At 32.8% G+C, this 13,491-nt stretch overlaps 3 protein-coding genes and 1 non-coding gene across 5 annotated transcripts; 1 reads left to right on the top strand and 3 right to left on the bottom strand.

The window, feature by feature from the left end:
* On the bottom strand, positions 20 to 100 carry TRNAL-AAG. The gene has a single exon. It is a non-coding gene; the product is annotated as a tRNA-Leu (tRNA).
* On the bottom strand, positions 1,350 to 5,844 carry LOC109326461 (CTD small phosphatase-like protein 2). Of its 2 annotated transcripts, none has more exons than XM_019559153.1 (7): positions 5,733 to 5,844; positions 5,005 to 5,215; positions 4,039 to 4,175; positions 3,656 to 3,752; positions 3,038 to 3,529; positions 2,142 to 2,479; positions 1,350 to 1,722 (listed from the first exon to the last, which is right to left on the bottom strand). In XM_019559153.1, the coding sequence occupies exons 2-7, from the start codon at positions 5,129 to 5,131 to the stop codon at positions 1,507 to 1,509; spliced, it is 1,407 nt and encodes a 468-aa protein (XP_019414698.1). In that variant the 5' UTR covers positions 5,132 to 5,215; positions 5,733 to 5,844; the 3' UTR covers positions 1,350 to 1,506. The 2 variants fall into 2 exon arrangements, with proteins under 2 accessions (XP_019414698.1, XP_019414700.1); XM_019559155.1 differs by having other exon boundaries at positions 5,014 to 5,215.
* LOC109326466 (60S ribosomal protein L17-2-like) lies at positions 6,182 to 7,725 on the top strand. The gene is made up of 7 exons (XM_019559168.1): positions 6,182 to 6,295; positions 6,363 to 6,399; positions 6,483 to 6,523; positions 6,827 to 7,057; positions 7,149 to 7,251; positions 7,327 to 7,394; positions 7,483 to 7,725. The coding sequence occupies exons 1-7, from the start codon at positions 6,224 to 6,226 to the stop codon at positions 7,546 to 7,548; spliced, it is 618 nt and encodes a 205-aa protein (XP_019414713.1). The 5' UTR covers positions 6,182 to 6,223; the 3' UTR covers positions 7,549 to 7,725.
* LOC109326460 (putative ribosome biogenesis GTPase RsgA) lies at positions 8,823 to 11,290 on the bottom strand. The gene is made up of 5 exons (XM_019559152.1): positions 10,544 to 11,290; positions 10,111 to 10,332; positions 9,816 to 10,010; positions 9,522 to 9,715; positions 8,823 to 9,249 (listed from the first exon to the last, which is right to left on the bottom strand). Exons 1-5 carry the CDS (start codon positions 11,252 to 11,254, stop codon positions 9,063 to 9,065), a joined length of 1,509 nt encoding a protein of 502 aa, XP_019414697.1. The 5' UTR covers positions 11,255 to 11,290; the 3' UTR covers positions 8,823 to 9,062.

Below are 13,491 nucleotides of genomic sequence, written 5' to 3'. Positions count from 1 at the left end.
ATAAAAAATGAAAAAAGAATGTTGAGAGTGGGATTTGAACCCACGCCCTTTCGGACCAGAACCTTAATCTGGCGCCTTAGACCAACTCGGCCATCCCAACATCTTGTTCCTGCAATTTAGATAGGAAAAGACTAAATATTAACTTGATTGAAAATATTAATGAAAGGTAATTTAATAATTAGAATTAGTATTGACAATTAAGGTCACATTGTCCAAGCCAAGATACAATGCCTGCCTAAAATAGAATGGATAAGAACATGCATGTTTTTAAATAGGACATAAAATATCATTTTTGTCTGCCCTAAACATGAGCATGATAGACTTGCAGGTCATCCTAAATAAAACAAAAAAATTATACATTTTATAAAACAGGAACAATATATAATTTGCATACAAATATAGAAATGTATTTATCATAATAAAAAATCATATAAATTGAACAATCCATACAAAATATAAATGTATACATACATATAATATAAAATATGCATAGTACATAATTCACATACAAAATATGTATATATATAAGAGCAAAAGATGTATGCACTTATAGTGTAATAGTTTTTTACATCGTTATTACATATCCACCATTCATTTTTAATAATTTTTGAATCTTAACTAAAGTATTACAAATGAATGATGGCCGATGTACTCATTGTGTATAGATTTACATAGATATTACACTCTATATATAATGAAAGAGGATTTACATACTCTAGAAGTAAATTTAAAAAACTTAGTTCACATTTTAATTTTATCCATCAATTATGTGGATATCTCAACTTAATACCTTATGTGGATATCTCAACTTAATACCTTATAACAAGAGAACATCAGATACAATAATATATTAGGTAATTACAATGATAGTAGGACCATGAATCTGGATTGAAGGATAAATTGTTACAGAACATGACTTAGGATTATATTGACTTATTTGAATTTTGACATTTTGACTATTATTTCAGCCTCAAATAATGGTGGTGCAAAAGATGCCATGGTCTTTGATTGTAATGCTGATCTTAAGGATAACCAACCACTCATCAAAAGGTACAAGTCCAGTACTCTAAATTTATATCCTAAATTTCTCTTATACCCAATAACACATAAATCCACTCTATTCGATTTCACATCTTACTCATAATTTTCTCTCTTCTTCTCTGCAACAAAACAGTGGAAAGGAAGTCCAACTTGTCACTACAGAAAGAGCACATTCAGAACACACAAGTCAAGAGAGTGTTATATCACAACCAAATGAGGGAGAAATTTATATATAATTTAAATAATGGGGGATTATTATTATTATTAATATTACTAGCAGGATAATAGTCAATAAAGACACATGCTTATACTTATATTTCCCCCCTCCTTTTTCTGCATCAATTCAGTGTATTATAACAACTTCCATAACAAATAAAATACTATTGTCAATATCATAAACTAATAAATGTTACAACATACAAATGTGCTCTCCTTTTCTCAAATATGCTATAAATCAACCACAATTCATACTGATAAGAAATCTCTTCCATTTGTATTTAGAGGTTGTGCAGCCACAGCAATTTTCTCCCGGAGGTTGAACTTCTTTGCAATCAGTGGCCTTACATCATCAACCCCAACCAAGCTCTCCAAAAATGGAAGTAATAAAAGCAATTCTTGATCCGATCGATCATCAAACCAACTCTCAATTGGTATTCCATTGTCCACCTGGAACCCAAATGCCTGGCAAGCAACAATATTTAACAGCAGGGGGAAAGGTATTAAAAAGTCAATTTTGACATGGTAATTTCAAGAACACTATTAACACCTTTGTTAACCGGTTTGAATTTTCCTAAAGAGAATATATGCAACAATTTGATTTTTTACAAAATGTATAGGGACCCATACATGATGAGTGGATGAATCACTTAACAGAATCATAGTGGAAAAGTACGAATGAATTAAAAAATTTCTGTTCAAATACCAAATTTTAAACTTTTTTTATCTCAGGATAGAACTTGAATTTTTCCAAAGGCATACATACAAAGTAATTAAACCTAGAAGGTAAAAGCCAAATAAGAACTCATAAATAATATCCTAATGAAAGGGTAGCATAATACTTTTGTCAGCAATAACGAGTGCAGGAATATTAATAACCCTACCTGTGGGGAGTTGTCAATTATTATAACACGTGACAAATCACGACCAAGCACAGATAAGTCTTTAAGGTAATTGCCCTCCACATAAACACATGATTCACGGTACACACGGTGGCGAAATATCTTGCGCTTCGGATCAAGCACATTTAGAAGTTTCTCAGCATAAATACTTTGACTAGCTGTAAATATAATAATCTCAAAAAGGCCAGCAACTCTCTCCAGGAAATCTTGAAGGTGAGGACGGCGGCGTACATAAACAATGTGCTCCTCACAATTAAAATTTACGGGAAAAGTGAAGTCTACATCCTCACAAGGTTCCAAGGTAGAATGCACCAAAGTCTCTGACCAACAGAAAGTCAAAATTAATATACAAAGTATCAGATGATCATTTCAACAAATAGCTTTGCCTAATAGTTACTTACATACTCAAGTAACAGTGAGGGAAAATAAGAATATGTTTAGTTAATATAATAAAATAATTAAACAACTGCAACTACTACTGAAGGTATTTAAAGAGAGAAAGAACAAAAGCATTTATCACTTAAAAAACCAAGTCACAAGGCACCACAAGGTTGCAACAAGATTTGACTTCATCCCACATAATCACTTTTTAAAGTTCAAAAAATTAAACTAGCTGATGAATGATAACATTAAATTAAAGCATCTAACTAGAATAGGTATAGCCATCATATCAATAGAATGTCAATAAGTAAAATTAGACAGGAAAACGACTAATAAGTAAGCATAAAAAAAGAGGGGAGAAGTGCATAGAAGCAGGAAGTCAGAACTGTGAGGATCAGAAAGGTAGCATCAGCTCAGTTACTGCTGAAAGACCAACCTAATATGTAATATATATATATATATATAATATTATATATATATATATATGATTTTCTTACCATCCAAGTCCAGGACTAGAGTCGTCCGAGGGCAACTCCTTGTCTGCTTAGGTAACAATAACTTTCTGAAAGTTGGAACCACCGTTGACAAGTCTGGCAAGGTCTTTATAAATAAGTAAGGGTCAAAATCATCAATGTCCTCAAATTCATCATCCTCTTCGCATAACTCAGAAATAGAATCCTGACCATGCTCGTCAACACACTCCAGCTTTGAGTTTTTCGTGGCAAGATATATAGCAGAAACTTCCATGGAAACACCACCATTTCCACCAAAGTCAGAATTGCAATCGTTCATATCTTTTGTGCCTAAAGCAACCAGATCATCATCACATCTCGGTATGTTGGAGTAGTTGGAAGAATTATTTATGTCCACTTCCATCGCAGTGTCTTCACTAACATGGACATCTAAGAAATTCTCTCGTGATAACTCCATTTCTTGGCCTGGAGATATTCTTTTTTGGTCCTCATTCTTAAAAATTGTGACGAAATCAACTAGAGAAAAAATTTAAAATTAACAATGACAAACTTCAAATATTGAAAATAGCAAGGATACATTGACATCGATAAAAAGCATTTCCAAATCAGGAATTGTCAAAACAGCATCCAGATGTCATTTACCTCGGTCAACAGGTTTCCCTCCAGAACCTCTAGATAAGTGAAATCCAGGAGAAAATATAGTTCCAGACTCGAGATTTACAGCTTGCTTGTTACAACCCTGTAGCACAGAATGTCAAACTCTCAAGAGATTAAAAGCAAGCCCCTTCAAATAGATATTTCAGAGGCCAATTACATTTAGCATGCTCAGCATATGGAGTGAGATAACATTCAAGAGATCAAGTTACTTTGATAAGTGAGGTTGATTCCTCATGCAGGAGGAATCTAGAAGATGCATAAACCATCTTACAACCAAAAGAGAAACTTATGTCCAACAAAGCATGGGTATCAACACACAGAGAAATAGCTGTACTAACATAAGTAGAAAGATGGTCTAGTAAAATTACCAAAAAATCGACTGAAGTACCATCAACTTCATCATTTTCCAAACAAACATTGGAAATCCCATGATCCATAAATTCATATCCTGTACTCAAATCAATTGAGGGAATTGAGTCTCCAGTTTTACTTCCAAGAGTGCTAACTGACGTTACAGGTGGAAGAAGACAAATGAAATCAGTATAATACACATTAACTTGTTTTTTTCTTATTATTAATAGGTAAGCTGGATATAATATGTGCACAGTGGGTACCTTTAATACACATATATATATATATATATGTGTGTGTGTGTGTTAAAGGTCATATGAATTTTAAAGAAGTTTAAAGAATATTAGTCACAACAATCAAACCTTAATCCTACTAGGTATGGTAAGCTAGATGGATATAACAACGTCATAAAGTTCTATCGGAAATCATGCTCATTGACAAAGTATTGATCTCTAAATCTTTCTTAATCATTTTGCCTAAGGTTTTTTTGTCTCCATCTTCCTCTAGAAATTGGACTAATCTCTATTTGAGATACTTTCCTTAATAAAGCTTCTAGACGTCCTCCACACATGTCCAAACCACCAAAGGCGCAATTCTATCATTGCTTTTACAATAAGAGTTACTTCGACCTTCTTCCTAATGCATTCATTTTAATCCTATCTTGTCTAATGTATTCACTCATCCAACGCAACATTTTTCTCTCTGCTACATGAAGTTTATACTATCATTGACATTTTATTGACAAACATTTAGTCCATTTAATATTGTAAGACTTATAGTTACGCGGTAAAACTTTCCCTTAAGTTTGAATGATATATTTCTATCACATGTGCACCTGAAGCACTTCTTCATTTCATCCATCACGCTTGGTTATGAGTAAAAAAATTATAATAAGGCAAATTTTAACAATATATTAGATACAAGCGAAAAGCTAATTGTTATAACAATGTTAAGAAGTTCACTAAATATAACAAGCAACTTACCAGGTTTACTCTTTCTAGCAGAGGATGTAATTAAGTCAGTGACTTTCTTTCCAAGTGCTCTTGAAACTCTAGGACTACCACATTCTTGACTGGCATTTTGCTTGGAGGTTTTTTTCTTGGTTGGCATCTCGAGAACTATGTAATATTAGACAATTTGTTTGACTTTTGTAGGAGAAAGAACAACAGCAAATGCAGATCCAGAACAACTACCCTGCTTCCAACATAGTATGCATTAGGAATATCCATTAAAAAGCTTCCTATGAACTCTTTTTAGCTTATGAGAGAAGCATATGAAAATAAGCTTTTATTTAACTTATTTAAAAAAAGTTTACTGAATAAATGCTTAATTATTTTATTTACCCTCACACTACCTTAACACCATTAAAAAGATTAAAAACACTTGTTAAAAAAAAGTAAAACAATGAGAACCAGTCAACCAGAGTCAAATTCAAAATTTGTTCGAAAGCAAACGAAAGACATTTCCAAGAGCTATTCATACAGCATTACGAAAACTACCACCGAATTATTCCCTCGATCTTAAAATTACAATGAAATCAGCAGAACTGAACATCCTCGATGAAATCAAAGTATAAATATCTCAAAATGAAAAGACTAAAACATGGAAAACTACAGAACCCACCAAATCAACAATCCAGCATCAATTCCATGATTGATATAAAAAATAAAAAACCTAAAACGAAGAAGTTTGAGCTGAAATGAAGACATACCTGATATGAAAATCAAAATGGAGGAGCTCTCAGAGAAAGGTTCGCGTTGACAGTAGCTTCTCTTCTCTTCTCTTCTCTTCTCTGAGAATGAAAATGAAAAGAAGAGGGAAACCCTAACTTATTTGTTTTCGGAGAGTAACAAAATATTTGGATGTTTTCCCTCCAATCAGAATGTGAGAGGGAAAATTATTTTTATCCAAAACTTATATATTTTTATTTTACAAACTTAATTAATAAAACATTGTAGAATAATATACAAATTTCAAATGGTTTCTTACCAAAACATTTAAACTTACACGACCACTTCGGTGGTTCTTAATCAATGGCTTATTATTTGATCTATAATAGGTTAGATCAGATTTTTTTTTGTAAACATGTCAGGTTTAAGATTTTTGAAAAACTTATTTACTTTAAAAACAAAGTCGAGAGTGGGTTAAGCCCAAAGATTATTTGGGCTAAGCCCGTAACAGCAAAGATCATCATCAATCATCATGAGTTTTGTTAAAACCCTATTGTTTTGCTTGAACCTCGTTCCAGAAGAAGAAGCAGCCGCAGAAAGCATGGTAATTAATCCCTTGTTACGACGTCGTTTTTGGTATTCTCATTGTATTGATCTTGTTTTTCTTTCAGGTGAAATACTCGAGAGAACCAGACAATCCCACCAAGTGTGAGTTCTCTTTTCGCTTTTATTATTAATTAATTAATCACTTTTTAGTACAATCACTTATTTCATAATTCATCATAATGCAGCTTGCAAGGCTAGAGGTGCCGACCTCAGAGTCCATTTCAAGGTATCAATGTTTATCCTAATTCCTAATTCTACCTCAAAATAATGCTCATTTCATTCATATCTGTCATTTTCGTTAATGAAAGTTCAATATATATATATAGGATTCTACGTTTCATATTCATATTTAAGTATCATTGACTCTCAAACAAAAGTAATATAAATCAATGTTATATTTTATGCGATGTTGCGTAGATTTTAAACTCTATGTATATATAGGGTGGTAAAATAATGTAACAGTTTATTCATTCTCCTAGCTTCTACTTTCAGAGATTGATGAGTATATGTTTTTAATTTTCATTTGCAGAATACAAGGGAGACTGCCTTTTCCATTAGGAAGTTGCCCCTTGTTAAGGCTAAGAGGTATTTGGAGGACGTTTTGGCCCACAAACAGGCCATTCCTTTCCGACGCTTCTGCCGTGGTGTTGGCAGGACTGCTCAGGCAAAGAACAGGCATTCTAATGGACAAGGACGCTGGCCTGTCAAATCTGCTAAGTTCATCTTAGATTTGCTTAAGAATGCCGAGAGTAACGCTGAAGTATGTCGGTTAAATTTGTTCGATGTAATTTGCTTTTGGCTATTTGAAGCACAAGTTTGTACTCGTTTTACTCTCGATTGCGTCTTTGCAGGTGAAGGGTTTGGATGTGGATGCTCTTTACATTTCTCACATCCAGGTTAATCAAGCACAGAGGCAAAGACGCCGCACATACCGTGCTCATGGAAGAATCAACCGTAAGTTGAAATCTTCACATTCTTGCTTTGAACAACAACTGTTACTGTCTTATATTGATGGTGTTTTTTGTGTAGCCTACATGTCATCTCCTTGCCACATCGAGCTGACATTGTCCGAGAAGGAAGAGCCGGTGAAGAAAGAGGTATTGATTGATAACCCCATTGTAATCAAGTGACTTCCTTGTTGTTATTTTTCACTGTCGAATATTTATTTGTTGTTCTTCTTTGTAGCCTGAGACCCAGTTGGCCACAAACAAGAAAAAGTCTCGAGCACTTCGAAGTGGGGCTTCATCTTAAATTGCTATTCAGTTTTGTTATATCTTTGCTCTTCGTGTTTGTTACCAGTGATTTTAGAATCTTGAACAGCACTATTTTTGGTTCATATGCTATGGTTTAAGTTAATCGGGATAATTGTCTGATTTGTTTGAGTTTTACTAATTTGACTTTATAATATAGTTCTACCGTAATGTGATATTCTGATTGTTTAAAGACGCTAAAAAACTTCTTTTAGGAGTAGATGCTTCTATTACATGAATAATTTTGTTATGGTTACCATTCTCAAACTAACATTTTTCTTACTAAAATTCGTTTTAACATAGTTTGGAAATTTTATCTAATTTTTATATTTCAATTTGTCATCTAATAAAAGAATAGTTTAGTTTCGTAGAAATGTATCAAATTATTGGACTTCTCTTTCAGAAATCTCTATCTGATGAAAAGTAAATAGCATTTTAACATAAGAGTGAAATTGAATATTAAAAAATAAAGGATTAAATTGACATTTATTCTTGTTAGATAACTAAATTAAAACCTAAAATTAAGATATATCATAATTTTAGCCTGTTGTATTGTTCTATACTGTTGTTGAGAAATGAATATTGTTATCAAGCATTAAGAAACAACTCAATGTGTTTTTCCTTGGGTGACATCAGATAAAATTGGAACGATGACAACACAACAAATCATCATTTTACATTGGTATTGTGTACGAAGCATCTTAGAACAAAAAAATCAACTAATTCAAATTCAGCATATCATAGATCTATGGGTTTAATTCCATAACACTGGTGCTCAAGCTGTGTACAGGTGACTCTAACTACACCTAATCCTCTCAGTTCGAGGCATAAGTGGCCACTACTTGGCTAGCATATAGCCATGGGCAATGGCATCACACATTAAGAATCATTAATCCATCACCTATTTTACTTGTTTTTTTAGGTGAAGAATTAATCCATTTCGGAGTTTATAACTATCTCTCCTAACTAGTGTCGCTCCCAGAAAACGAACCATCAACCTTAGGAATTAATGGGGCCTTATACCACTAGACCAATACCTTATTGATTCCTTATTTTACTTGTTGCTACCACTGTCATGCATTTTCTTAACTGTGGGATTATCCGGTGTTTAATTACTTACTTTGACCACTGCAATTGTCAAGTGTCTGTTCAACCTTCAGCAGAGGTTATAAACACCCTTTATCATAATCCTTTCTTATGTCAGCCCCTTGGTATGATTGAAATGCTTATTTTCTCTTAACAAATTACATGTTCTGAACGAAAACGATCATCTCACATACAAGTGAAATGTTGCTTGTAATGCAATTACAGGCTTTTTCATGTTAATCAGAATTCAGAACAACTGTATCCATTGCTGAAACTTTGCACAGACCTAATACTCAGTTGAATGTACCTGACAAAAGATCTAGCTCTTTGGTAAGGAAAAACACCTCTGATCCATAGATATAACAGACTAATTCAAGGACAGCAAGCAACTATTTACAATGTATACTCTGTCATGGGATCAAGTAACTTCTAAGAATTTTCATTCCTCAATGCCCTTAGAATGGGGTCATCCTCCTCATCAAGTAGAGTGTCGTCATCATCATCATCCAATTCATCTAAGATAGACTGATTAACTCTCTTCCTAGATTGTCTCCTATGCTTCTTAGGTTCCAACCGTGGTTCTGCTTGCTGAACACCCAAATCTCCCATTTTGAACCTGCAAAAAATAACATATCCAAGCACCTCTATTAGAATGGGCCTAACTTTGCCCTACAAGTTAGCTCAAGTAAGGTTATTCCAGTCATTATATGTAGTTCTTTGCTCATACACAACCAAAATGGGATTTTAACACTCCACAAATATATTAGTAAATAAATAATAGAAGGATGTAGTAGTTGATTAAATAATTACCTGGTAGTCAAAAGATAATGGAATTTTACTGCATAATAATCTAGTCTAGCAAACACAAAGATATGTTGTTTATCATACCTTACGTCACCTTCTCTTTTAGTTCCAAATGTCCTCAGCTGGAACTCCTCTCTGATTCTAATTTCATCAAGAAGTTGAAAATAGAATGAATATCTTTCCCAATCCCCCTTCACAACGCACCCAGGTTCACCCAGATGCAAGCAATTGTTAAATGAACACTTTGCAGACTCATTCATGCTGAGCACTTTCTTGATCTGAATGGGCAAAAGAATAATAACATCAATCTAATCCAAACAGAAAAAACTCTGCTAACGCTGAATTTAGTCAAAAAATTACAACATAAGCTGTACTAACTTCGGGAAACGTTTGCGCAAGAGATTGCTTTGTCACTTTCAATAAGCTAGGCTGGTTAAACCCAGGAGTATCAGCAAGATAACCGCCTCCAGATAATGGAAGCAGAGAGACATGGCGAGTAGTATGCTTCCCTCTACCGCTTCTTGTCGAAACCTCCCCAACTCGCTGCGTCTCAGACCACTTGCTACCTAACATCTGAGAAATAATACATATATCCAAGGAATACAATTTTCAAACACCTAGAAGCTGATATCAAAATACAAAAAAAAAGCACAAAAGGGAGGGGAAAACCCACAGGTTCAAACCAATTTTCCCCGTCTGCAGTATCAGAAACACGAGGATTGCTTCTAAGGGCATTGATCAAACTAGACTTCCCAACTCCACTAGGGCCCACAACCACAGTTGTCTGATCTCTTAACTTGAATGCAAGAAGATCAAGTCCATGTCCGGATTCAACACTGCAAACAATTGGCTCATATCCCCAGCTGCGTAGCCTGGCCTTCCAGGAACTTACGGTCTAGACAAAGAGAGAAAGCAATTACTTATTAATAATCCAATAAGAACCCTAAAAAATAATCTTAACTTACAAAATCAAAAAACGATAGTCGACTCCTTCTAGAAATGTTAGTATTTTCATTGAATCAACACTACCAAATATATGAATAAATTCAAACACAGAGGTATAAAACAATTGCTAATAAGCAACATAGAGTGATAAAATTAAGAACCTCTTTATCAACAAGCTCCATCTTATTGAGTGCAAGAGTAATTGGAATATGATTGGACTCAGCCTCAACCAAAAACCTAGTCAATGAAAAAGGTTCAAGTTTGGGTTGATCAAGAGAGAAAAGCACAAGCAAATGATCCACATTAGCAACAGGAGGATCAAGAATCTCAGTGTTCCTCTGAAACACATTCTCAATCATACCTCTACGATCAACCCAATCAATAGAACCTACTACAACCTTATCACCAACCATAACTCTCCTCTTTATCTTCTTCAACAACGCTCTCACAACACATAGCAATTCCATTCCCGAGTTGTTATGAGGTTCTAAAACGACGTCGTTTTTGTTAGAAGGTTCTAGAACTTGGTCGTTATTGGAATTAGAAGGTTCTAGAACTTGGTCGTTATTGGGATTATTGATGATGACGCGCATGAAGTTGGCCTGAGCAGCGGCGACGGTGCCGATGGCCTGGGAAGGAGAGAGGGAGGGTTTGTGTTCCAATGAGAGGGTTGGGGATAGTGAATGCGAAGATGACAAATCTTTCTTCAAGCTTTGTTTTGCTTTTAAGATGTTCTTGTTGTTTGGGTTTTGGTATTGTTTTGGATTTTGAGGACGGGTGGCGGAGGTGACTATGGAGATGCGGCGGCGGAGGAAGGTGGTGGCGGTGAAGGGTGGTGTGTGACGGAGGATGGAGAATGATGCAAACGACATCGTTTTGGAAGGGATTGGTTTCTGTTCTGTTTCAAGCGTGAGAGTACAAATATGAATTATAGTCACTCACCACTCACTTCGTTTCGGTGTTAAACGACATTGCCCTTTCATTTCATTCATACTAGTAACTTACCCGTACATACAAACAGGTTTGTTGTATAATTAATATTCATTCACTCCACGAATAAGTTTTTTTAATTTTATTTTTCATCCTAGTCATCATCAATTTTATGAACATCTAATAGTTTAGATCTACTATGAGGAGTAAGTTCATAAACATAGTCTTGGAGTAAGTGTATACCTCCCCGAAGAATATATATGTTACATGTACATATGTATTTTAAATGAGAAGTTCTAGAAAATAAAAGATTTAATATGTTTGAGTTGGAACATATGTATTTTTTGGGTGGGATTCTCTCACGAGCACAAGTGGCGAGTAACAAATGTTACAATATGGTGAAGTGTATTGAAAAAGAAGGGTCACATGAACTAACAAAAAGTCATATGATACAATTTATGATAGTCTATGATAAAAATATGGACAAATTTTGGAGGAAAAAAGTGAAGGAGAAGTTGACATTTGTCATTTTCATAAGGAACATTTTTTCTTAATAATAGATAATAGATTTTTTTCTTAATATTTTGAGTTTGAGTTTAAGATTTATGCATCATCATTGTAAAGTTTTTTATACTATTAATACATCATTCACTTTGATTATATTACTTTTATTTGAAAGTCAATAATGATTAACATATAAATAATATATGATTTACTAATAGTATAAAAACACTATTTGTATATACATATTAAAATGCTTATATTTTAGTGTTTATTTAGTTTGAGGGCTTGTTTATTACTATTTTTTATTCATTGGCTTCATCATTTGATATAAATGTATCCATACCGGTGTAATAAATGTTTATAAATTGAACGGAATGAAGATATGTGAAAAACTTTACACAGATGGTATAAAATTATTTAAAAGTTTTTTAAAATGTAATATATTTGGTATAATAATCTTTATACTAATTAGCGTGTTGACATGCACTGTCATGTCTGTCAACCCGCTTTCCTATCATTTGCGCTAAATTTACAGTTTAATTTGTTCAATTGGTCTAATATTCAATTTTTTAAATACACTTTTAAAATAAGAAGATAATAAAGATAAAATAAGAAAATAATATTATATGGTTTTTTGGTAGAAATAAAAAGATATTGAAGGCAAAATAGGAAACACAAATTACACCATGATGGGTGGTTATTTTGTGTTTTCCCTTTTGTTAATAGTATAGAAGTATAGATAATATATAGATATAAGAATCTAAAAATAATGATAACATAATACTACATGATACTTATATGAGAAAAAATGTATACATTAATAGTGTATGAGTTTTATATAATGTGCATTATTTATCATTGACAATTAATTATTGTTGATTTTTCAAAAAAAATAATTCATATGAATGGTAGATAATGAGGTACATGTGTATAAATTTTTACACCAACAATATATAGATTTTATACTGTACTTATATTCCAATAAGGAAATTTGAATTTCAGATTGATCCATGGATGATTTTGGAGGTTAATTAAAATATAGAGTAGTGTGTGAGTTGACTATCTCTAACAACCCCACGTTTATCCCACCAACCAAACAACCTCTCCCATAAAGAGAATGCAGACACAATTTAATATATATATATAGTGTTATATTCATGCATGCATTGTGTGTCTAAATATTTATATATCATTGTATTATTAATTTTTGGAAAAGTCAATGATCATTAAATATGAGTAGTAGATAATGTAGCAGTAATATATTTAATACATATATTTTTTCTCATTTATATTTGATATGTATCTATATCAAAAAATATATATATATATATATATATATATTTATTAAGTATAAAGAATAGCTTTTTAAATAAATAATAAAGTGAGAATAATAATATTTAATTTATCTATGTGAAAATATAGAGAGTGAAAAGAGAAAGTATGTATATTGCCTAAGGAATTCAGAAGAACTGTATTTGATAATTAGAGTAAGGATTTATTTTAGTCTCTAATTTTTTTTAAATCATACCATATTGATCTTTGGAAAATTAGAAAATTTATAATGATCCAAAAAGTATAAATTGTATTTTAAATTAGTTAATTATAACATTTTTATGACTCTGTGGGGAATTACTTTAACTCATATTTGAGATATTTGATACTGAAATGATTTTCT

Source organism: Lupinus angustifolius, chromosome LG14 (genome assembly GCF_001865875.1).
Source record: "Lupinus angustifolius cultivar Tanjil chromosome LG14, LupAngTanjil_v1.0, whole genome shotgun sequence".
NCBI classification, from domain to species: Eukaryota; Viridiplantae; Streptophyta; class Magnoliopsida; order Fabales; family Fabaceae; genus Lupinus; species Lupinus angustifolius.
The sequence above is the reverse complement of the archived record's forward strand: the minus strand, read 5'-3'. Positions and strand labels throughout refer to the sequence as shown.

What these genes read in the sequence shown, in the direction of transcription:
- LOC109326466 (XM_019559168.1), top strand. Translation starts at nt 6,224, where the DNA reads ATGAGTTTTGTTAAAACCCTATTGTTTTGCTTGAACCTCGTTCCAGAA. An exon ending in AAGCAGCCGCAGAAAGCATG is followed by an intron (nt 6,296 to 6,362) that starts GTAATTAATCCC and finishes TTTTTCTTTCAG; the next exon opens with GTGAAATACTCGAGAGAACC. An exon ending in ATGCCGAGAGTAACGCTGAA is followed by an intron (nt 7,058 to 7,148) that starts GTATGTCGGTTA and finishes GCGTCTTTGCAG; the next exon opens with GTGAAGGGTTTGGATGTGGA.
- LOC109326461 (XM_019559153.1), bottom strand. Translation starts at nt 5,131, where the DNA reads ATGCCAACCAAGAAAAAAACCTCCAAGCAAAATGCCAGTCAAGAATGT. An exon ending in TGCTAGAAAGAGTAAACCTG is followed by an intron (nt 4,176 to 5,004) that starts GTAAGTTGCTTG and finishes CTGTAACGTCAG; the next exon opens with TTAGCACTCTTGGAAGTAAA. An exon ending in AGGGAAACCTGTTGACCGAG is followed by an intron (nt 3,530 to 3,655) that starts GTAAATGACATC and finishes TTTTTTCTCTAG; the next exon opens with TTGATTTCGTCACAATTTTT.
- LOC109326460 (XM_019559152.1), bottom strand. Translation starts at nt 11,254, where the DNA reads ATGTCGTTTGCATCATTCTCCATCCTCCGTCACACACCACCCTTCACC. An exon ending in TGGAGCTTGTTGATAAAGAG is followed by an intron (nt 10,333 to 10,543) that starts GTTCTTAATTTT and finishes CTCTTTGTCTAG; the next exon opens with ACCGTAAGTTCCTGGAAGGC. An exon ending in AAAAGAGAAGGTGACGTAAG is followed by an intron (nt 9,250 to 9,521) that starts GTATGATAAACA and finishes TATTTTTTGCAG; the next exon opens with GTTCAAAATGGGAGATTTGG.